We start from the raw sequence: 24,798 nt of genomic DNA on the forward strand, positions 1-24,798 counted from the left end.
CTCCTGGTCTCCCTAAAATGTTTAGTGCACAAAGAAAAGTATTAAAAAAAAAAAAGTTAAGTGACTTGAAATATTTTTGTATTTATATCATCTAATAAACAAAGTTGCTGAAAAATGTCACTGTGTCATCTTCATATTTGTGTGGGAGACAATATCACAGCTGTCAGGGAATGACTGTACAGCTCCTTGCTGGAAAGAAGCCATCAAACATTTCAGAAGCAGACTTTACAGCCTAGTAGGATCTCTACTAAACACTTGGGATATCCAGACTGTTGACTGCTTCCAGGAAGATATCTGCTGATTCATCCTGGCAGCACCCACTCTCAAGCTGAGCTCTCCAGAGATCCCAATCAGCAGAAAGGCTCTCAACCACAGCACTGACACCAGCTCAGAGAATTTTGCCTTGAGATTCTTGAGCAAATGGACTATAAGTCATTATCAAATCCCAGTCAGCCTTTGAAGTGTAGGAAACAACCAGCTACCCAAAACCTTCTGGAAGAACTGTTTTGTCACTCAGTGCACTGACAGTAAACAAACAAAGCTGTATCTGTACACAACCAGTCCTAGCAAATCAGGCCTGCAGCATCCACCACTCTCAGCCTACACAGAGGACACAAGGTCATTCTGGCAAAATTTGTTTATCGATGCTCAGACTGATGCCTACTTAGGAATCTTTGCATTTGAACTGACAGTCCAATTATCTCGTGGCAACTGTTTTGTAAGATTGGATCATTCTCAGCCTGTTCAGCAGCACAAAACACCATGCCAATTAGTTTGGCTGCTGGCTGATAGTGCAAAGTGCTCTGTGCCTTTCAGGGTTAGATGACAACTTCAGTTTTGCTGCTATTGATTGAAGTTCTTAGTTTCTTTGCTTTCATTTCCCCTATGCCCACTCGAACTATCACCTTGGGTGACAACTGTTGGGTGCAGCTATTCTCTCTGTGCACACACTGGAGATGGATACTACTGGAGATATATGAAGTAAAGAGAAGGGGAAACCATTCTCTGTCAGAGCTACCAGCAACCCCAACTGCAGTTCAGGAAGATTTCCCATAGATCAACCTAAAAGAATGTATGTGTGTGAGAGAGAAAGGAAAATAGACTTTTGTCTCATTTTTTCACTGTTGTTCACTGTTGGCTAGAGAGCAGCCAGGCAGAGAGGGACCTGGGGGTGCTGGTTGATGGTAGGCTGAACATGAGCCTGCAGTGTGCCCAGGAAGCCAAGAGGGCCAATGGCATCCTGGCCTGCATCAAGAACAGTGTGGCCAGCAGGAGCAGGGAGGTCATTCTGCCCCTGTACACTGCACTGGTTAGGCCACACCTCGAGTACTGTGTCCAGTTCTGGGCCCCTCAGTTTAGGAAGGATGTTGACTTGCTGGAACGAGTCCAGAGAAGAGCAACAAAGTTGGTGAGGGGTTTGGAACACAAGCCCTATGAGGAGAGGCTGAGGGAGCTGGGGCTGCTCAGCCTGGAGAAGAGGAGACTCAGGGATGACCTTATCTCTCTCTACAACTACCTGAAGGGAGGTTGTAGACAGGCTGATGATGGTCTCTTCTCCCAGGCACCCAGTACCAGAACAAGAGGACACAGTCTCAGGCTGCGCCAGGGGAGGTTCAGGTTGGATGTTAGGAAGAAGTTCTATACAGAAAGAGTGATTGCCCATTGGAATGGGCTGCCCGGGGAGGTGGTGGAGTCGCCGTCATTGAAGGTGTTCAGAAGGAGACTTGATGGGGTGCTTGGTGCCATGGGTTAGCTGTTTGGGTGGGTTGGATTGGTTGATGGGTTGGACACGATGATCTTGAAGGTCTCTTCCAACCTGGTTTGGTTTATTCTAATAAAGGTTTATTCTAATAAAGGATCCTCAAGAGCAATAAGAAATGTCTGGTCTTAGAATTCCCCTCTAAATTCCAAAATAATGGACAAAACACTACCATGTGATAGTCTGTGCCAGCAGCTGGTGGATAAAGGCAGATCAGGTTTATGCTTTCAAGCAGCAGTGCCCTTTGCCTTACTGCAGCACACTGTAATTAAGGCTCTGAGAAGGGCCAGATTCGCTAGCGTAATAAAGAGCAGCTACTATTGTATGTGAATTCAAATGAACAAATGTAATTTCTAAACATTAACCTCCTGAAGCAGATAACAAGTGGGTTTAGGGATAATTAATGATTTTGATAGTTTCTAGGGAGGCTTTACCAGGACCCACATATTTCTCAAATGCTGGCATATTGCCTGACTCAGGACCTGTGTCTAAAAGGGCAGCTAGTGCATTACAACAACCCCCACCTCCCAGAGCCAGCACATCAGCCAGCACTCCAGGCTGAGGAGCCTACAGAGCCAGTTCCCAAATCCTTTTCTTCACAGATCCACACTTGCTCTTGTATATGTGTTTCAGTAGAGCCAAGTACTGTAGATGTGTTGCTTGCTTCGAAGGTTGGGAGATTAATTCCAGCAAGAACTGCAGTTCACAAGGCTCACTGGGAAAGCTTGCTCCTCACCTCTTCTCCAGAGGTATGTGAAATCTACACTGAGGAAAGAGATCTGGAGAGTCAGGGAGGATGACAGCCCAAAACCAAGAGGTCCCTGCTGGCAGCAGGGATACAAGAAAGACTTTCTGCTGACATTCCCCATAATGCTCTTATACCTCTCCACAGACAAGGCTCCACCTCTGCAGCTGTGCTATGAGGCTACACAGTTCTTTGTGCTAACTCAACAGCCACCTCCTTGCTACATAAACCAGGGATTAAACTCCCCATTTCTGGAAGTTACAAACTGAGCTGCAAAAGCCACAGCTCTACAGCAGCAAGCCACAAGTCCTGTCTTGGTCAGCCCACCGCTCCCTAGTAACCTTTGCCTACTACCAGCAGTTCCTCTTTCTTCCAGTCTGCTGCACGTGACCATGCGATGTGCTTCTCCTCTGTTATGGATCTGGACACTCTAACTTGATATAAGCATGTATGATTCTATTAGAATGTGCACTCTGCACTACCAAGAGAACATTTACAGGGGAACAGAACAGCTTTTTCCAGCTACCAAGCTATTGCAAGATGTAGTGTAGAGATGGGAACATGCACCAAGCTAGAGAAGACTGCATTGAATATGAAAGGTAAGAGAGCTGCTTGCAGGGAATCTGGGATTTGTTCTCTGTGGGAGGATTATGAACTTTTGCATTCAAGCCAAATGTAATATTGTGTTCCACTGATCTGCAGGTTTAATATTTTTTAAACTCCCACATTACCTCCTTTCCCAAATACTATGTTTCCCCCTTCTCTTACAGGTATTTATGCAGCATTCAATGCCAACAGGTTGAAGATGAAAGTGCTACCAATTATCATAGATAAAACCTCAAATTCTAAAGTGTTTGGGAGAGAGCAAAATGATTGTGTAGTGAACTCCAGCAGATTTAATTTTGAGTGGCCTTTTGAAACAGAATCACAGAAGTGCTGAGGTTGGAAGGACCTTCTGGACATCTAGTCCAACCCTCTGTTCGAAGCAGGGCCCACAATATGAAATTGCTCAGGAGGCCATCCAGTGAGATTTTTCAGTATCTCCAAAATCACTTCAAAAAACACCTCTCCAGAACACATGCACCACAGTCCTTTAAGTTATTTAAAGCCATTTCTTGCAGCTTCACTGCAAGGAAGTGTTTTGATGAGTTTGCAATGTAACACATTTTCCCACACCCAGAACAGGAAATAAGCAAAACCTTTTCCCTACAATGACTGCATTTTCGATCCCATTCAATATTGCAATTTCCTTTTCCAATTAACATTTTAAAAGGTCAATATATAAATTCCCCTCTGGATCTGGTGCAAACACCTCAAAAGAAAATCAGCATCTATCCAGTATCAGGCACCAACAACAGTTCAGCACAACACTTACCACTATTTCTGCTCTTCAGCCCTTTAGTAGACTATGTGAGGAGTTCTGTAAACTCTGGAGACTTCCTTTCCTACTCCATCACAAGAACACTGTTCCATGAAGCAGGACACATCACAGCCTCTGGCATATTCCCCCCCACCCGTCAGTTCTGCCTCTGTCTCCAGCTTTTTGCAGAGGCTGCCTCAATTCTGCATGGCATAGACAGTTTCATAGTAATAAAAAAATAAATCCAGTGAAGTTCACAGTCCTGGCTCCTCACATGCACAAACCGCCAACCCTTTGGTGCTTCCAAAACACGAGCAAACTACTACTCTGATGCACCTGACTCCGATATGGTTAGTGGTTTGCATTTCAAGAGCACTGCAACAAATGAGAAGGTACCATAAAACAAAACCAAACCCCAAACAAAATCACAATTCCTGAAACAGTGTGTTTGATCTTCTAATAGGTCATCATAGAAGAATTCCTGGTTTCTGGAAGTTTTCTCTCTTGACCGTGGGATATTTGGTCCAGCAGGTGTAAATTAACAATTATTTCAATTTCCTACTCATTTAATCTGAAATAGATTAATTTTTCTGCATGTTTTCATCATAGTATCATAGTATCATTCAGGGAAGGGACCACAAGGATCATCTAGTTCCAAACCCCCTGCCATGGGCAGGGACACCCCACACTAGATCAGGCTGGACAGAGCCTCGTCCAGCCTGGTCTTAAACACCTCCAGGGATGGGGCCTCGACCACCTCCCTGGACAATCCAGGCCCCCTTCAGATACTGGAAGGCCACAATTAGGTCACCTGGGAGCCTTCTCTTCTGCAGACTGAACAGCCCCAACTCCTTCAGTCTGTCCTCATAGGAGAGGTGCTCCAGCCCTCTGATCATCCTTGTGGCCCTTCTCTGGACACGTTCCAGCACCTCCACATCCCTCTTGTAATAGGGGCTCCAGAACTGGACACAGTACTCCAGGTGGGGTCTCACCAGGGCTGAGTAGAGGGGGAGGATCACCTCCCTCGACCTGCTGGCCACACTTCTCCTGATGCAGCCCAGGATCTGATTGGCTTTGTGGGCTGCAAGTGCACACTGAGAGCTCATGTTGAGCTTCTTGTCCACCAGCACCCCCAAGTCTCTCTCCTCAGGGCTACTTTCCAGCCAGTCACTGCCCAGCCTATATTTGTGCCTGGGATTGCCTCGACCCAGATGCAGGACCCTGCGCTTGCACCTGACATGATCAAGTAATTCTGACCATTTGGTCAGGAACCTCCATCATAATTATTTCACCCGGTAGAGAAGTTTCAACATAATTGCAGCTGACAAACACTTCCTTGCAAATGCACAGACAGATCTATTTCGGTGAGTTACCACTTTACACAGAAAAACATAAGGCTGTCCTTACTGGGCAGTTACATAAAAAGCCCCAAACAACACCTTGCAATTATTTGGTGGTTGTTCAGTGGAAAATGGAAAGGAGTTTAGAAGGCTCAAGTACAGACATCAGGGAAATAGGAATTGCATCATTAAAAAACACCAGCCTAGTTAATTGCTGGTAATGGCTACAAATAATGACAGCAGAGAGTACTGAATGACGTAGGTGAGAGGATATTCTCTCTCTAATTTGTAATTGCTTCAAATGAGCAGTTCAGTCAATTTGAACTTATTTGGGACAGTCTGTACTGATCATTCCTGAGCACCATGAACATCTGACTAAAGCAGTCAGTGAGAATCTTCCAGGCCTTCTGCATCCTATAAATGATGGCAGAAATGCAGTGGAAGGAAAAGAGAATAGGTTTAAAGCATTGCTCTCCTTTCTTCAGCCATGCCTGTTCACCCTGGGAGCATTTTGTACACACACATGCACACAAACACAGGTTTGCCTGGTGCTATGCAGACTAATCATTGATTTTTCAGGAGGACATTAATTATGTAAATAGCATCTAAAAAGGGAAATGCTTCTTTGGCACATCTATTCAGCTTCCACTACAGCCACTTAAAGTGTCCTGTCTCCACAGCTGGAACTGTTTATGTCAAATACCTGGCAGTTAACAGGATTAAAAAGTTGTGGCTGATGCACAGCAGAATGGATGAGTGATAAATCACAAGGAAAGGGACTACCTAACTCAAGATATTTGGGTTTCATCTACCTCATATTAGCCTGTTTCAAAAAGTGTTTATCATGACAAATACTCACTTTATCTGCACTTGTGACATTTAATTGCCAGTTGTTCCCATTTGGGGATTATTTTCTTGACTGAGATCCTCAAGACAACACTTAGGTTCATCTCTACACTTTCAAACACTCATCATCCAAATATCCAAATGACCAACTTGGGCCAGCCTTATTTCAAATGGCAAGTGAGTGTATCAGTAATAACAATGTGAGCTGGAAGCATTTCTAATGCAATACATGAAGAAGATTCCTGTCTGCATGATGACACAAAAAAAGCAAGTCAAGGGAAGCAAACAATGAACAAAACACATCATCACTCTGCTGATGTGTCAAGAAAAGCCTCTACTTCTAATGCCCTTACTTCAAGGCTCTTAGAGCTGTGAGGCTTAGGAGCAGCAAAGGTCAGAACAGAACCATATTGAAAACAGGGTCCTTTCCCCTTCTCAGCATCCTCCTCTCATGCACACAGCCTTGCTTGCTCTACTGAGTACAGCATGGTTGATTTCACTACAAGCTCCACTACATCGCTTGAATAAGAACTCATTCCCACAGAGCTATGCTTGCATGAAGCAATGCTACAAGACCCTCAAACCATCAGTCCCTCTGGATAACTGTAGAGGGAGGAAAAAAACATCAGAAAATGCAAAGACAGAATCTAGCTGTCTGAGGCAGCTGGCTACCAGATGTAAAACCCTGAAAAGTTTCAGTGGACTCAGATCTTCCTGCCACTGTGGCTTTCCAGACCTCTTTTAAAATGTGTTTCTAAGGGAACACTGACATTTACCAGCATGGAACAGCTGCACCACTTTAAAAGTTTACCCCTCCATTCCATGCTGGTTCTAGTTTCCTAGGATGTGCACTGGCTGTGTGCACTTTTGTAAGCCACTAAATTCCCTCAAAGCAGTGGGTCAGCACTGTGTAAAGAAGAGCACTAAATCTGTTTATCTCTGTGAAGCAGTATAGCAGAAGGGCAGGGTAGGGAGGTTTTGCCGAGTTCCATAAAATTACACCCACAAAAGGAGGACTAAGCACTGCTCTACTCCCAGCAGGAGATCACAGTCATGCTACTCTTTTCAGAACAACTGAATAGACATTCAGCAGAACAGACTCATGACAATTGGTGGAACCGTGTGAATCCCATCCATCCCCTCCAGGACACACTCCTTGCTGCTCTAAAACAGGCAGAAGGGTTTAGTTTGGTCGGTGGTTGGGTTTTTTTTTGTTGTTGTTTTGTTGGGGTTTTGTTTGTTTGTTTGTTTTTTGAAAGCTCTAACCGCTAGCCAAGGAATGAGATACAGTGAGGCAGTTCTGCCCCAGGGGGAGACAGGTGCTCTGCTCATCTCACAAAAGTTGTAGCCTGCAATAGATCACATTTGTATTGGGTTAATGTAATCAAAGGCACCCTGCTGTCTGGTCACTGACCTGTCTGTAAACAACAGATGCCATGAGCTTCTATTATATATATCCTTGTTTGCTGCTTCTGAGGCTCTGTTACATAGACCTATTGAGATGTAACCTTTGTAAGAGACACAAAACTTCACCTGCTGCTGTTCAGTCTGTTTTGCAGAAAGGAATGAAGCCTATAAGCACCTCAGCCTATGAGTGCCATTTTCTTCTCACCCCCCTTCACTGCTCCTCCTAAATTCAATTAAGTTTGTATGCTCTTCCTTACATCTGTAACAACCTTCCCAGGTGCACTGGTGTGGTCCAAGCCTTCTCTGTTCTGGTTTTAGATCCTTATATTCTTCTCCTTTCATTCAACCTTATGCCACAGTTTCCTATCCTCTGCCTGCACCAAGGTGAAAGATGTCTGTTACCTGAATGTATCTCATCTGGATTGTACTCACTGCAACAGAGACCACTGGGAGAGATTCCCACCTGAGGTGACACACGATCATGAATCACAGAGAAGGGGGTGAACAAGGAATACTGTTCTCTGATTTTCAATACAAAAGTGAGATATAACAGCCCCTGCTAGCTACTAGATGAAATCCAATGGGAAGCAGCTTTCACACCCTGAATGGTCCAGGTGTGGAGCTCCTTGCCTGCAGGACACTGCAAATAGAGCAGCTGAACACCTTCCTGAAAGAACACCAAAACCCATTGGGAGTCATGAAGTGCAAAGACATCTCCTCAGGTTCAGACACTCCCTGAGCTTTAAATCATTTGAAGCAGGAAAAGTGTTCTGGGAATACCACTGCATGCCCACTGTTTTCTTGTCATCTTCTCCGAGCATTCCCTGCAAGCTGCTGTAGGGAACAGAGAACCAGGGTAGATGGAGCTGCCATCTGATCTAGTGAAGCTCTTTATTGGTTCTTGTCTGTATGTGCACATGAGAAGAGCCTGTTTCTGCAATACTCCATAGAAGTAACTGCAGAAGTATCCACAATGTATTTGGTGCTCAGTAGTAATTAGCTCTTATTGTACAGTGAGCTACAGCCGTAGCTGCTGCTACAAGTCAGTAGCTAATACACATTTATCTCTGCTGTTCATCAGTAACTCAAAAGCTACTGGGACATGATATTCATGCAGATGTTCAGAAAAAAAGTTTTCATTACATCTGGCAATGAACCAGAAGCCAGCTGACACTGCCAATGACAAGCTGCTTATTTGTCTTGGCTTTGTTTTGATTATCAAACTGAAAGTCTATATTGCCAAAACAGACAAAAATTGCTTTCCCTTTTTCTTCTAATTATTGTCAGAAGTCTGCTGCAAGTCCTCTACAGAAGTATGACCAAGTTCTATTAGCATCACCCATTCTGCTTCTTTTACAAATCCTCTCACAGACACCAAGACTGCAATACATACAAGTCAAGTCAAACCATCCAAGTTACTGCTTTGTGTCCAAAGAGCTTAGATTGCAGCAGAAATCTTATATCAATCACTGAAGAGCAGCTTACACACAAGAGAAGTATTTGATGTCATCATCTGGCTCCTGACAAACACAGCTAGGCAACAGACACAACAAACTGGCTTCTTTTAGATAGCAATCATTGTGACTTTCAAAGAGTTCCTTGCTTTGGAAACATTTTAGACAACATGGACAAAAGCTTGTTGTCTGAGATACTATACAGGAAATGGCAATGAAGGAAAGAGCCAGCATCTCAGAATATGTGATTGTAAATACTGTTTTGTAAACCCCTCATGGTTATTGGAAACATTTTAGAAGTAATTTAATTACAGATTGCCAGGACTGTGTCCTTGCTTCATTTCTCTGAATCAACCAAGCTCTCCCAAGACCACTCAATATCAGCAGAGAGTTGCTTCCAAACAGTCTCTCACATGTGGTGTTTGACATCTTCTCTGGCTGTCCCTTAGGAGTCGCTGGGAATGAGCAATGACTTCAGATGACAGGAAATTATGCATTTAGCTGCCTGAATCCTTTTGTGAATGAACAGGGGTCTGAACAATTTCTACTTACCTCAGCACACTTCTGGTGTCAGAACTGACTCTGGGGGTTTCATCACTGCCTAGCAGAGGATGTTAATGCTTTCATTAATTCTGAATGTAAAGAGTTGGAAGAGAGATTTGAAGAGATGCAAAGAAGAAGGAAGATTATTATCAAGCACTGCTGACAGGAAGCCATTGGTACTGGAGATGGTTAAGGCTGAATTGATCAGACAGCTAGTGCTTGAGAGAGAACATTTCATTAAGCACTGAAAATAAACAGGACCCATCAGCTGTGGATCAGCAGCGCTGAGTGACTCAGGCTATCAAACAATCCTGACTTGAACCTGTTGAGGATCTTGGCTCAGCATTTCCTTTTGAGTATTAATCCGAGTGAGAAACGTGTCAACAACGCTCTCCAGTGCTGCCTGGCAGCCGGATAAACAGCAGGGAGAGCCCCACCGAAGCGCTCGCAGGTTCATCGCAGCAGCAGAAGGTTCAGACTTTGATGCCGCTTGCTACAGACTCGGGCTGGTTGAATTACACACGTCAAGCCCCACGCCCTGGAAAGCCTTGCTCAGAGCCTGCAGCCGCTCGGGTGCCATCCACAAAAGCCACATCACCTTCAGACATCTTACTCCCGTGTCCATCCCTTCACCCCACCTGCTCACCCCTCTGCCCATCCCATAGGCACCGGACCGGCACCGGACCGCGAAAGTGAATCCCCCTCGGGTACCGAAGCAACAGGGTAACGGCGGGGCTCCTCCCAACTCCGCAGAGCAACTCTCCCTTCCCCACGGTGGCCTCCGGCGTCCCGCACGCATCTCTGTGCGGGGCCGGGCGGGGAGCGGGGTCTGCGGGACCGGGCCGCCCCGGTACTCACATGGTGAGGGGCGAGCGGGTGCCGAGCGGCTCAGGGGCGGCTGCCTTCCCTCCCTCTCCAGCAAAGATGGCTTTCCGCTCGGCTCTGCTGCAAGCAGTCTCCTAGTGCTGTAGGCACTGTTGCTGAGATAGGAGGGGTAGGCACCGGCTACTGAGCATGCCTGTGCCTCACATCACAGCCTAGCAAGGAGGGGAAGGCACAGAGGTACCCCCTCCCTACCCTCACGCCAGGCAGGAGAAAGTCCTAGAGCGACTCACGCCAAGGGAGCTTCTCGCTCCTGCCCGCATCCCGCCTCCAGCCGTGGAGCAGGAAACGACTGCCCGGGGTGTGGTCACCAGAGCTGGGCTCCTTCCAGCCAGGAGGCTTGGGGCGGTTACCTAGATGAAAACCTTTGTGTGTTTCTGTGACCGCCTTCTTTCTCCCTTCTCCCTCTCCTCTCCAGGAAGGGGGGGAAAAATAATTGGAAAATCAGGAGAGATATTGCAATGCAGTCTGTGCCACCACAGGTGAGCACTCATGAATGAAAGCAAGTTGTCAGGAATGTAATTCCTGCCCACAACACAAAGCAAATCAAAGGCAGACAAGCTACTAGGTCAGCTATTGCTTCTTACGTGATTGTGTGTCTCAGATGAAATACAGCCATTGCCAAGCACCCATGCTTCTGGGTTTGACTGCTTGCAGCCTTTGCCTCATGGTCAGTCTAGGTCCAGACATTCAGTTCCTCTTTGAATGCCTCTTGTTAGTATTAGCACTTCTCTGGGACACTTCCTGCCCTGTACAGAACAAAATTTCTTCTGAAGCAGAACACACTCCTTTGCACGTGAACTAGGGCCATCACATACTCTAAACAGAGGCCAAGAAAGAAGGCCAGACAGAGGTTTTTCAAGAAGTGGCAGCTCAGCATTGCTGATATTGATAGCTTGATCCATTTTACTTACAAAAGGATGCTCCACTGCTTTCACTAACTTTCCATCAATTTTAGTGGTATTTAGCACAAATGTTTAGCAGGGATCTACCCAAGTAAGGCAAGGGCTTACCCAGAAAACAGAGGAGCTTTTATAAGGATGTAAACTTCAGATTTTGGGGTGCCTGTTGGGGATAAATTGCATTGGGGCCATCAGATCAAATCTGTGTTTTCTGCATATGGAAGACACACACACAAAAGGAGTTGTTCTTCAAAGCAATAGGCAAAGGTGCCTACATGTGAGGACACACATTTATTGCTCAAATGCAGGCCCGGATGCTGACTGAGATGCAAGCCTTCAGTTATCAGCCCTGAAAGGGAGCCACCTTCTTGGGAATGGTGAAACACCTCAAAGTATCTTAGTCACAGGAACCCCTCTTACTTCTCCCACATATGCCTGAGAGCTTGCTCACTGTGTTAGAGACTCATCATACGTGCTGCCATGGGAGGATGATTCTGTCTCTTCTATGAAGCTAATTATTTGCATGAATAAATAGAGCAGCACTTCAAACATTCGTGTTCTTCATCTGACCACATCGCTAAGGGCTTGCTCATATATTGCACTCATAACAACCTGACACTGGGAAACTTCCTGATGGAAACAAAAGCCACTTCAAACTTCCTTTTCTCTATGAAAAGCTAGAATTTCAACCAGTTTGATGTGCTCTGATGACTATCAGGACATTTCTGACTAGCTTTACCCATCCACAGACCATTTATCTCAGCACTTCTTATCAGGAATTCTTCCATAGCTCTTTTCTTCTGAGGGCAGTTTACCTTTCAGATGTCCTAAATAAAGATGTTTGTATAATAATCCTACAGCATACAGCCACACCAACACCCACACATAGTCTTAAGCCAAATATTGTGACCACCTGCTACCAGGTATGTTATCTTCTTCATTCTCAAACTCAAACCATATTTTAGTACTGAGGGAGTGAAAAGTCATGTGTGGCTGGTGTGGCCAGGAGCTCCTGCAACAGAAGGACCCACTATCTTGACCGTCTTGCCTTTCTGGGGTATCACTTTATGACTCTACCATATAGAAGGTGGAAAAAGCAACTTGGTGATAGACTAAAACTAAAAAAAAAAACCAACAAACAAACAAACCCCCCCAAAAAAGCCAAACCACCCAAAAAACACCACACACCAAAACCCAACCAAAACCTGAGAAAGACCAACCAACCAACCAGCAAACAAACGAAAACACCAAATAAACAAAAACCCCACAAAACACTCTGGAAAATCCCAAACTCCACACAAAACAATTTTAATACACAACCGACCCAGAGTACACGATGCAGTGTTGATGCTGCCTTCATCACAGCTTTATCCTGACTGAAGGAGAACTGAAAAATCTGGAACAGACTCCCCAGAGAGGTTGTGGAGTCTCCTCCTCTGGAGACTTTCAAGACCCATCTGGATGCATTCCTGTGTGACCTGCACTAAATTCTATGGTCCTGCTTTAGCAGGGGGGTTGAACTCAATGTCCAGAGGTCCCTTCCAGCCCCTAACACCCTGTGATCCTGTGAAAAGCTCACACAAGCGCCAAGGTAAGATGGCAGACAGACATTGCCTACTGCAGCAGAGGTGTGCCAGTGTAAGGGATAATGCTTCCAACCCTGCAAACAGAGTGTACAGTGAGTGCACATCACATGGCCGTAGTTTTTTTTAATCTGACAGGGGAGAACTCTCAAAACCAAATTAAACAGCATCATTAGACTGTCTTTGCTTGCTGAAGAAGAACTTTCTTCCGACTAAAGAAGGCATCACCATTCCAACACAAGAAGGCTCATGGTCCTGAATAAAATCCACATTTTCCTTTAGCCCTCCATTCCCCTTGGCATTTCAGCTTGCCGTGAAGGTCTGCCAGAGCCTATGGTGTAAGAAGAAGTGCAGAGACACCCCGTGGTGGCAAAATTAATAAGAATTAGTTCAAACATCTTCTGTTTTATTTAATTAAGACACAAAACTGGATCAGAAAAGCTGCATCCTGGGGACACAGAAATCTGTCCCAAGTTGCTAGTCATGTAATTTCTTCTCTTCAGACCTCATTTCCTGTCTGGCATCTTTTGCTCTGTGTGTTTGCATGACAATTCCTTCCACAAAGATTTTGCCTCTTGCTCTGTTTGGTTCTTTTACCTCAGGGGATATCTGCTGGGTCAGAGATGCTGTGTGCTGCTGCAAATGCAGGGCTGGCTGTAGGCATGCTCCATTTCTGTAAAAGAGTTTCCTGCATCCTGCCAGACCTAGGTAGGGAAAACTAACAGTCTCGTTTGTAAATCATTGGTTGGTTGGTGTTGTGGATTTGGGGTTCTGTTTGCTTGTTTGTTGGTTTGAGGTTTTTGGTTGTTGTGGTTTTGTTTGGGGGCATGGGGGTGTTTGTTTTGTTTTGGGGTTTATTTGTGGGATTTTGGAGGCTTTTATGCATGCCTGTGTTTGGGTCTTTGTTGTCTGTGGGGTTTGTGTGTGTATGTGTATTTTGTTTTATTTTACCCCACCCACAATTCATACTTTACCCTGAAATCATAATGGCAGTTACAGAGGAACTTCTCAGGTAGTGCAAGAATGAAATCAGTCAACAGTAAGAATCAGCACAAAGCAGTTTTGACATCTGAAGTCCTGCAGATACTAGACTGTACTTATAATTACCTAGAGAAAACCTACAGGTACAACACTGAGGTTCCTGGAAATGCTGTTCACTGCTGTTAGATGAGCTTCTCTGATGGTGTGTGTTTTCTCCCAGATCTACGCATAGGATTCCCATTCTAAAGAGTCATACACAGTCTATAGATTTACAGACTGACCACATAATGAAGTAAATCTCAGGGCTAGCCACTAGCATTGTTTACAAACAAACCACCCCCCCATTATTGCTGTTGCTAAGTAAGAATCGGGAGGGTGATTAATTGGTACATTTAAAGCACTGGTAGTCAAGACTCACACAATTTAAGCAGAGAAGAAAAGCAAGGCAAAAAAATCAATTATTCAGATGTTCGTTATTCAAACCTTCTGATCTGGCAACACATTTAAACATGCAGTTAAATTATAGGAGGGATTCTTTCTACATCACTGGAATTAATCCCATTGGAAACTCAAGATAGACAGACAGCTTCACCTTTAAAAGGAGATAAATATCATACAATATGTTGGGAGAGTTTGTTTGTTTTATTGTTGGTTTAAATTACTAAAAGGCTTTAGGAAAGGCCTCTTCCCTGGATCTTCAATGCTTTGTCACCAATTTCCATGCATTTAGATCTGTGCTTTCAACGTTACCTTTTCCTGTGTTAATCTTTTAGACAAGTGGAATTAGTATTGAAAGGGCCTGATGTGAGAAGCATTTGAAGTTTGCTTCTCAGAGTTGAGGTAGGTTCCTCCCTTCCCAGTGGCTGATTTTATTAGCCATGGATTGATCTGTTCTGCAAAGCTTCACCTGGGCACCACTGTGTGCACCAAATGGGTCTTGACCTTGCAGGTTGTTTTATAACAAATTAAATGGCAGTTGATAATTTTGAGATCATTTTCTTTCATGCACAGCTTTTATTCATTCCTTACAGCATGACATTTTTCAGTGACAGATCCTTTTACAGGTCCACAGACTCTTTGCAATTCCTTTCATAATCTTTTCTCCCATTTCTGTGGGAGAAACAGATGTAACTTACCTAGGTTCTGTTAGCAAGCTAGCAGTGTGTCACTCCATTCCTATTTATAGTTACTTCTTAATGTGTGTCAGTGTATCATTTTGGTTAATAATTATAACACCATGAGCAACTTGCACAGTGAGCCCCTAGTGCCTGTGTCTATCCTACTAGTTAAGGAGAACTGTTCTCAAAAGGCTGGGTTAGCGAAGAAAGAGATGAGCAGTGAAATCAGAAAAGTGTGCAGCTCAACAATCGTTGTCAGTTTGGGTTTTCAGCCTACAAAGTGTCTGACTTGTTCTGGATGACTTGTGGAAAACATTTTGACCAAGTAGGAAAAGACAAATGCTTCCAATCATATAGAGGACTGAACATGACCCTCCAAGCCAAGCAACCAAAAGTTAATGCAATTATCAAGTATCAAATGTAGAGCAGAGAGACTAATTCAATCAGAGAGGCCAAAGGGATAATTCTTGGAGACAAAGCAACACAACACGGAAGTGCAGACTAATGAAAAAAAAAGGAAATTATTTCCAATCCTTAACTAAAATTCCCAGTTGGATCTTCATCTTTTCAGGGCTCTGGTTTTCCACTTGCAGTGTTTATTCCATCTCACATTTGTTTCACTGCTTCTGTTTCTCTGCGCAAAACTGTTTCATTGGTTGCTGGTTCTTCGCTTTTACCGCAGGAGCCGCCTCCTCTCCTGGTTTTCAGCAGCTAGCCTGATCATGAAAGAGAGCACATAGAGGGACGTTTTTATCATCCTTCATGCCCAAGTCTACTATCCACAATTTCATGGAGTAGTGGTTGAGTAAGAATATCCAGTCACCTCATATCTGTAGGATTTTTCAAAGCAGGTATTTGCTCCATCTGATGGGAAAGCAGCTGTTCACTGACCCCGACTGGACCGTCCACATAACCAGGTTTGTAGAGTACCTAGCCCAGACTTCACTAGGTGCAACGCAACAAGGGAGAGACTTTCAAGAAGCTACTCAGACTTCTGCTCTCATCTAAGCAGGTGCTGGTTCCATGGCAGACAAAATGAGCTGGCACAAAGGAAAGAAGGAACTCACAGGAGAAAGCATTGGCAATGGGAAGCACAGCCGAAAAAAGCGAGAGCGACTGTTTAGGAAGAGATTTTCCGGCTTGAGCCTCTTCTCTGGGTCTCCTAAGAATAAACTGTAAGTACATCCAAGATTTCATTTTGTATACATTTGTAACCAAGAAATGTTGTGAGTATTGCCAGAGTACCTTTCACAGAGCCACAGACAACTCCTTTGCTACCCCTGCTCTGTTAACTGTTTCACAAACATGGAAACAGTTACAGTCTAATTAAACAACTTGACCTAAAGCTAGCAAGCCACTGGCAGAAGTAGGTACAAAATGAAGATCTCCAAAGCTCGTGTGTCTGTATGCTTGTCTTACAACCATTTCTCTATGCTCCTTCCCACCCAGCAAAAGAGATGTGGAGGGGCAGCAGCTCTCTTCCTCCACATATACTCAAGTCCTGCTGGTTGCGACAACCTAGGACACTGTTTCTAGGAGTAAGATTGCTGAAGGTTTTGTTTCCACCAATATTCCTGCTCACCATCTCTGGAAGTGTTTAAAAAGAGACTGGAAGAGGCACTTGGTGCCGTGGTTTAGTTGATTAGATGATGTTGGGTGATAGGTTGGACTTGATGACCTCCAAGGTCTTTTCCAACCTGGTTAATTCTGTATTCTGTATTCTCTAGGGTATAATTGACAGTGGCAATTGAGCAGACAAAATCACTGTTAACAAAGTCAGTGCTACTAAGTTCCTTGAATTAGAGCATAATTATTGCTTGTGTTCCAATAATAATGTCTTTATGCTTAGTACTTAAAAAAAAAAAAAAAATGCAAAAATATCCTTCTTTGTTTTTTTTTCCCAACTAAAATAACCAAAAAGGGGGGAAAAAAACCCAAAACCGTGTTTGAGCTTACTGCTTTGTGCACTTACTGGCTCTAAATTATTGTCATTGTTCTAATGGGATTTGAAATTCTCTTCTTGGCTGTTTGTACTTGATACTATTCTTCTCTAGCATGAGGTAAACTTAGTGTATGCATCAGGCTAGAATCAGGAGTAGTTTCTAAAGTGCCTTTCCTCATCCATTACAAGAGCTGTTTTCTACACAGATCTCCTAAAAGAGTCTGTCTTTGATAATTACCACAAAATTACTGTCTTAGCAGGAAGTGCATGCAAGTCTCAGCAATTACTCAGCTAACTACATTAAGCTTGATAGCCACAGCAGCTGGTTACAAGCTCGACACAGGATTAAAATACACTAGCCAGAAACGACCCTGAGAGCCAGATTCGTCCCTCAGACTGATCCAACTGCAGAACTAGACCCACAGGCTTTGCTTTGGGTTTTACCTTGCTGCGGTGCTGAAGAACTGAAGTATGCATTCAGGAGGCAGACAAGGGCAAGGCCTTGATCCTTAGAATCTAAGTGATGAACATGGATTTTCCCCAGTTTGATCTAGAAAACCCAAACCCACTAATATAGTATCCTCCTCCCATGGCACTTTCACACTAATAGAAAGGGAGTCAGTCCTTGGACTTTACTGGATACATTTCCACAGACATGTTTCATGGCAGTAGCTTCCAAAAACATTCACATCATCAGGGCCTACAGAATGTTCAGTGGGGTAGCCAAATCAGATCATGTCCACTCTTCAGCTCTGATTTGTAAGCTCTTATAAGGAGTATTAGATGAGGTGTGGTTAGTAAGTTTAGAGAGGTTCTCCTCCCCCTCTACTCTGTCCTGGTGAGGCTGCATCTGGAATATTGTGTCCAGCTCTGGAGCCCTCAGTTCAAGAAGGACCTCAGGGAACTGCTTGAAAGAGTCCAGCACAGAGCCACAAAGATGATTAAGGGAGTGGAGCATCTTCCTCATGAGGGGAGACTGAGGGAGCTGGGTCTCTTTAGCTTGGAGGAGACAAAGGGCTGACCTCATAAATGTTCAAAAATATGCAAAGGGTGAGTGTCAGGAGGACAGAGCCAAGCTCTTCTCAGTGATGTCCAATGACAGGACAGTCACAGAATCAATAAAGTTGGAAAAGACCTCAGAGATCACCAAGTCCAACCTATTATCTAACACCTTATGACTAACTACACCAAGGGACAACAGGTGTGAGCTGAAGCATAGGAAGTTCCATGTAAACATAAAGACTTTTTCACTTTGGGGGTGACAGAACACTGGAACAGGCTGCCCAGGGAGGTTGTGGAGTCTCCTTCTCTGGAGACATTCAAAACCTGTGTGGATACATTCCTGTGTGACCACCTCTAAGTGGTTCTGCTCTGGCAGCGGGGTTGGACCACATGATCTTTTAAGGTCTCTTCCAACCCCTAATGTTCTGTGATTCTGTAGGTTAGTGTCTTGGCTTTGAAGTACTATTTCATATAAAATATAATGGTATGTAATTCAATCCAGAGTGCTTTTCTTATAGCTCTTTCATCTCTTTTCAAGGACAGGGCAATACAGGGCTTATCTACTAGCCAGCATACTTCTTAGTGCAAGCAAGTGCAAGAACCTGCTAGGTCAGAAGCTTGTAATTTACATACACAGAGCACATTAAAGAAGTGAGCAGAAAACTCTTTCCTAGATAGCTGACTTGTGATTTCATTTACATTTTTGTTAAAACAGTAACAAGCCTCTACTAAAGCCTTGCCCCTGCCATCACAGCAATAGAGCCAAGACTCCCCTTTTTCCCTTCATTTCTGTTTTCTGCAGGTGACCACACAGTGCACCTGCTCCCAGGCTGGCACAGGTAGAGCCTCGGGAAGGACACATAGATCACACACACTAATCACTTCTGCCAATCTCATTCACCTAGGAAGTGTACTGGTTAAACTTGTCACCCTTCTTTTGGACTGTTCTAGCCCTCAGGGGAGAAGTCAGCTTTCTGAAGACAAGAGGAGATGCTTATACAGGAAAGGATCCAAAAAGCTGAAGCCAGTGAGGGAGGAAATATGCTCTCTAAGGCAGCCACACTCTGGGAAAATGTGTCCAAAATGTGAAATCCTCGTCTGCCGAAAGTGTGAGACACTGCACTCAGAAAGCAGCTTCATTGCCCACAGCCTGCTTGATCACTATGACAGAGGAGGAGACACCAGCTCCAGGAGGTTGACTGCGGAAAGTCAAGCACATAGAGACGATTAAAGATTCGGTGTGGGTGCCTTGTTGGTACCCAGCTACACCTGAAATGCTAAAGCTTGGGTCCATGCATGCTGACAGGATCTCAGTCTGTGTGCGGCACCAGCAGCTGCAGACCCACTGTAGCTCCTATGTACTACATGTAGCAGATACACACTCACTCATCCCACTTGCACACAGCAGCTGGAAGTTTCTCAGCTCTTAAGAGCAGGGAACTGTTTCAGAAACGTTGTTTCAGAGTTTTCTTTTTCCTTGCAAGGAAACAAGAGTATCCCACTGAGCTGCGAAGAGAGTGAATATCAAATGCAGGACCATGGGTGCATTGCACGTTTGTAATGCCTGTGCCTGTTTCAGTGTTGTTTGTGGTCTCCAATATTAAACACCTTATTTATTTTAAAATTAACTTGCATGGGTGTGCAATTTGCTGGGGAAAGGGGCTTCCAAAGGCTGTCTTGGCTGTGAACATTGCAGATCACATTCAAATTCCCTTCTAGAATTCCTGAATCTTGTTACAAACTTTCAACTCCTAATTTACAATCCAGCACCTCTCCTTAGAAGGAACAACACAAGTGCAGCTCACAAAGTACGTGAGCCTCCTGTGTAGCACAGCATCAGATCAAACAGTAGTTGGAGTTTAAGCATACCAGTGGAATCCACACCTTGAGATGTCCCTCTCCATTCCCACCACAGTGCAGCAACCCATTGGGAGAGCAGCATGGTGACTACCCAAATCAACAGTGGTAGGCAGTGGGTGACATTAAGGTCCATGTACACACAAGACTACATACTTGTATGGAATCCCTAAATGTAGGTTGAGGATGGAAATAGTCTCTGGAGCTGATTACCCCAAGCCTAGCAGCTTGCACCTTTTCCTCATATGCCACAGTTCAATATGGAGGATGAATTCCTTGCTGTTTCATAGGGAACAGGCTAAACAGACTTCATCTCAGCCATTAATATTAGGAGTTCTTTTATTTAGCCAAACAGAACACAGGATGGGAAACTTGGCCCTCACTCCTCTTCCTAAGATCCAAAGCCACAACACTATAGGGAGATGTTCCAGTTTTGATCCAATGTATGTATGGTATGGGGACTAGAATCCAGATTTATTCTTTTTATCCCTGTCCCTAGGGATTACTTGTAGCTGAGCTATGTCATCCATTCTTGTGTTCATTAAATGGTTTCAACAGGAAGAATTCAGAGCCAGCTCTATAACATTCCCACACTCCAGAGTATTCTGAGCAACACACTCAGACCCATGTGTGATATATCAAGCAAACTCAATGCTCCTTATACAAAGGAGGTTAAAAGATGACTTCAGAAACTAGAATGAGCTGCTTTACCTGTGCTGTGCAGGTGGTCAGATCACAAACATGCATCCACAGAATGCTCACAGTTAAGGTATGGAGAATACCTTAGGCAGGATTCACAAACAGGAATGAGCCACCATCAAGTTCCTCACTTCTTCCCAGACTTCAGTGGTTCTGGGTACTCTCAGCAAGTCCCCAGAATTTCTGCCCAAACTTTAGAAGTCAAGAATTAGTTGCTCTACAAAGCCATTGAAATCTGCTTCAGAGATCTGCTTGGTACTGCATATTCCTGAGACCATGTCTGCTCTGTCTGTGCTCTCAGGTTGATATGAAAGTCCCCAATGTCCTCACGGAAACATCAGCAAATCTAGCTCTGATGGCTCCTCAGCCCCTGAACTAATTGGCATTTAGCTGTGCTCCCTGAGTAAGTGACCTAATGTGGGCATGAGGTTATGCCTGCTGCTCCCACAGAGGCCACCAGAGGAAGCTTTCACATCCACACCAGCTAAAACAGTTTGCTAAGGAACAACAAATCTAGTTTTGTGAGTAGATCTGCCAAAAAAATGACAGATCAGCAGCTCCTATGTCCATTTGATCAGTGGAGATTTTATGGCCACCTTAGTGGGTCTGATTTGCAGAGATATTTCAGTTACAGAAATCGTTTCACTACTAACCAGATGCTCAGACTGCACCAAGCAACAATCGGCAGCAGACAGGTGTGCCTCAAACAAACCAGTTTTGCACTGGAAGCAATATTCAGTGTGGTATTGGGTCAGGTAATAAAATCACTACGTGGAGCTTTGAGTGACTTTTCTCTCATGAGCCAAGCCAGAACGAGGCACGTCTGTTTATAAAGCCCCCACAGCCAGATGTGAACTGTGAGGTCCAAGAGCAACGCAGCATCACCACCTCCTACGGCAGCACCTACTAACACTTGCTTTCCATCAGCACAGCTCTGCTCCCTCATCTCTCAGCAGCATTATGCCAGGAAAGTTATTCTTAAAATAATTGTAAGAAAATTTGCCCCAAAGTGGAATGCATTATCTGAGCACAGGATTTCAGTTTTAGATTTGAAAGCCAACTCAAACATAATTATATTACTACTCTTCCACAATGTATTGGCAGTAATAGAAATACTGATTACATACTTGAAACATTTGGACTTGAAATAATTTCTAAAGAATAAAGCTGTGATCACAGCCTGACACACTAATTATTAAGAGTCTGCAATATTTAATGATCTGATTTCAATAGCTCGAGGAGATTAGAGAGGAATATTGGGCTCTCTTGTATTAAATATATGAGCAGGCTCCACAAAGGCATTCACTGGGATGTGAATGACTTAACAATCAATACACCACTGTCAGTAAAGCCAGTACAAGTATAGGAGGGAAAGGAAGCAACTCCACTGGTGAGAGGCAAATCCATGAGGGCTCTTCCTTTGGAAATCAAAACAGGACAAGCAGGAGTAACAGCAGCAGTTGTCACCATTTGTCACAAATCAAACGACACAAGGTAAAGAAAGCAAACTCATCTTTTAGTCATGCAGTCAAAAGGAAAAACAGAATGACTGTATGCAATATGCACACTACATGTACAAAATTCCAGTTGTTTTTAAAAGCAGTCTACATATCTTTTCCCCCTGAAGATCCAATGAATGCCTTGAGAAGCACAGTTGGTTTAAGAAATTCTTTCTTTCTGATGGAAATGTGTAGATCTGATTAAAGTGGACTTGGAGATAAATGATTAACAGGAGACCATCTGAGCTGAAGTTGTTTTATACCAAAGTTGTTGCTCACATTTCTTATCTACATCTGCGTACAGCTACATCCTTTCCAAAGGTCACATTGCTACCCACTGTTACAAACAAAATCTTTAAACTCCACTGCTATAATCAGGCCATTTGATGCCTTTTGAATTCTTCAGGATTAAACAACATCTCAGAAGAAAGTATGAACCCACCCAGCCCAAATTAACCTAGCATTTTAACACTACAGCTGGATATTGGGAAGTAAGTAGATTGATGTGACCAAAATGCCAGTATTCTCTTTTCAGGTGGAAACATGTCTTTACTTTGCAATATTGTGCTGGCAATTGAGGAGAGGTGTTTCTTCATCTGGAGGTAAAAGCCACTTCTTCCATTTTTGCCATTGGGAACCTACAGCACAGACTTGAGTGATTTGTTGAGCCTCACAAGAAGTCTGAATGGAATACACAAGTGACTTACCTTCTTAGCTATGAATACAAAGATACTGTCACACTCCTTGCTGTCACAGACCCTGCACACCAGCCTAAACAGCCAAGGTGAACTTGCCAATTCGGTCTCAAGTTCTGGGAAAGGCTATGTCACCCTCAACAAGACAACACACCAGAGATGTTCGAGTGCTGTGTCTCACAGCAAAATCCAGGAAGGGTTACTTCTGCAAATGTGTATGCTGTGAATTAGCTGAGGATGGCATTGCTTTCTGAGCTGTAGGCTGCAAAGCAGTTTCTTTCTCCCCTTCCTCCCACCTGCTTTAAAAGTCAAATCAAAATTGAAAGGGCCACATGGCACACTTTAAATGCTACTCTAGTATATGAAAAACAAACCCAAACCCAAACCCCACCAAAAACCCAACCCCAAGCCACAAACCACTTGTGACTTTTACAATACTCTATAAGCAGAGGTCTTCTCAGACGGATTAGCCTTGAAGGGTGATGACAAGAGAGGCAAACCACTACACACAGTGCTATCCCAGCTCCAGATGGCTTCCTGGCCTTTAAAAGATACAACAAAACCCCAAATGACAAAAAAAAATAATAATAATAATTATGAATCACTCTCAACAAATTTAATTAAATTCCTACAATAAACCAACACTTCTATGCCAAACAACTGTTTAGTCAAAAAGTAAATAGATCTGTTTAATTCTCTTTCAAATGTCAACAAGGATTGAGAGCTACCAGTGTTCCTCGGAGAACAAGCAGTAGTTAAAGTCTATCTTGCTGATGTTCAGAAACAGTATGTTACATCTTTTAACCAGCAGTTCCCTATTGCACATCACAAATTTGCTCTCCACTTAAGCACCTAAAAGCCTGGTACCTCACTAAATAAATTAAAACAAATCCAGTTTCTTCAGCAACCATCTTCAACACATATACCGTGGTGAAGCAACACTATGGCAAGCTTTTAATAAATACAGGAAGAAAAGATGAATGACTTCTCACTGGTGTCCTGGGGAAAGGCCTCCTCCCAGCAACACTTGCTTTTCACACATTTGGGGGTTTTGGTACGTGTGCTCTAAAGATCACGATGTGTTGGATAGGTGCTCTGAAAGTCACAATGTGCAGTGTGTCTCAGGAAATGTTTCCATACACAAGCCAGTACATTTGCGTGGCATAACGAATCGGAGATGGGAATTTCAGCGTAAGGCTGTGAGGAGCTTCTCGATGAAACGGAAATAAATGTGCCTTTTGAGGAGTGAAAACAAAGCCCCAGAGGCCCTAGAATGAGAAACCGTTGCCAATGAGGGATTCCCAGGCATTCTTGGAGTTGGCCTAACTTCCCTGTTACTGAAGGGCTTCTTTTGTGTGTGTTATGTCAGAGGGACAAAATTGTGCAACCCTGAACATCTGGACACCGCATCATTTTCAAAGTCTCCCCTTCCCCTTCTTACAAATATCTACTCTTCTTTTGGCAGCAGTATAAGACATCAAGCAGCTCCCTGTGGTACAATCATATTGTGGTGGCTATTTACAGTAGAATTAATGCATCTGTGCCGCTAGGGCACAGTTCATATGAAAAATAGAGACAATACAGTAATTTTTTTTTAGCCAGATTAGGAGTATATAAAATAAAAAGAAAAAGAAATAAATTTACTCTTCAAGTCCTAACTTCAAACAAGGAACTGTCCTGTCAGAGGCCTTCAAACCTCCTGAGTATGTTAGAGTACATTACCCTAACATACAAAAACAAATATTTACACTTCCATAAAGTACCAAAGAATCTTTAAAAATGCCTAGTAGCTCTCAGCGTGCAAAGTCAGCAGGAACTGATTATCCAGAATCTTCACTGTGTGTAGAGACAGTCTGGGAATCAAGCAGTCAGAAGCAGAGTGCAAAAGGATCAGGAATTACTTCAGCCCATTTCTTTCTGCTGTTCTTTGTTCTCTTTCTTATTTGAAGTAAATGTTGTTGGTCCGCAATACAGATTCCCTTCACAAACACTTCTCAAGGTAACATCCAGATGAGTGCAAAGGCGAAAATCTTCTAGGATCTGTAATCTTTCCGCACAGTGTGAGCCATCCAGTTCACTTTAGTAGTCCAACTTTCCCGGAGTGCTTCATCAAACTTTTGCTTAAATTGCTTTAGTGCTTCTTCCTCACTTTTCCCTAAGGCAAGAGAATCCTACAATGAGAGA

At 43.8% G+C, this 24,798-nt stretch overlaps 2 protein-coding genes and 1 long non-coding RNA gene across 6 annotated transcripts in view; 1 reads left to right on the plus strand and 2 right to left on the minus strand.

Annotated features, from left to right (window-relative positions):
* Nucleotides 1-10,522, minus strand: part of VAMP2 (vesicle associated membrane protein 2) — a 48,625-nt gene extending 38,103 nt beyond the window's left edge. Inside the window, exon 1 of the mRNA XM_068145450.1 lies at nt 10,313-10,522. Within this exon, the coding sequence (XP_068001551.1) occupies nt 10,313-10,314 (2 nt within the window). The 5' untranslated portion in view covers nt 10,315-10,522. The remainder of the gene's footprint in view (nt 1-10,312) is intronic.
* Nucleotides 10,523-15,664: 5,142 nt separating this feature from the next.
* Nucleotides 15,665-19,238, plus strand: LOC137444705 (uncharacterized). Its single transcript, XR_010988218.1, has 3 exons — nt 15,665-15,837; nt 15,933-16,095; nt 18,816-19,238. It is a non-coding gene; the product is annotated as an uncharacterized lncRNA (long non-coding RNA).
* A 2,677-nt stretch (nt 19,239-21,915) lies between these two features.
* The window catches only part of PIK3CB (phosphatidylinositol-4,5-bisphosphate 3-kinase catalytic subunit beta), a 96,015-nt gene continuing 93,132 nt past the window's right edge, over nt 21,916-24,798 (minus strand). For all 4 annotated transcript variants that reach the window (XM_068145451.1, XM_068145452.1, XM_068145455.1 and 1 more), the window contains one exon: nt 21,916-24,785. In XM_068145451.1, coding sequence (XP_068001552.1) covers nt 24,648-24,785 — 138 coding nt within the window. In that variant the 3' untranslated portion in view covers nt 21,916-24,647. The remainder of the gene's footprint in view (nt 24,786-24,798) is intronic.

The sequence above is a fragment of the Melanerpes formicivorus genome, unplaced genomic scaffold (assembly GCF_026170545.1).
Source record: "Melanerpes formicivorus ecotype bairdi unplaced genomic scaffold, bMelFor1.0.p_v2 SCAF_12, whole genome shotgun sequence".
Taxonomy (NCBI): domain Eukaryota; kingdom Metazoa; phylum Chordata; class Aves; order Piciformes; family Picidae; genus Melanerpes; species Melanerpes formicivorus.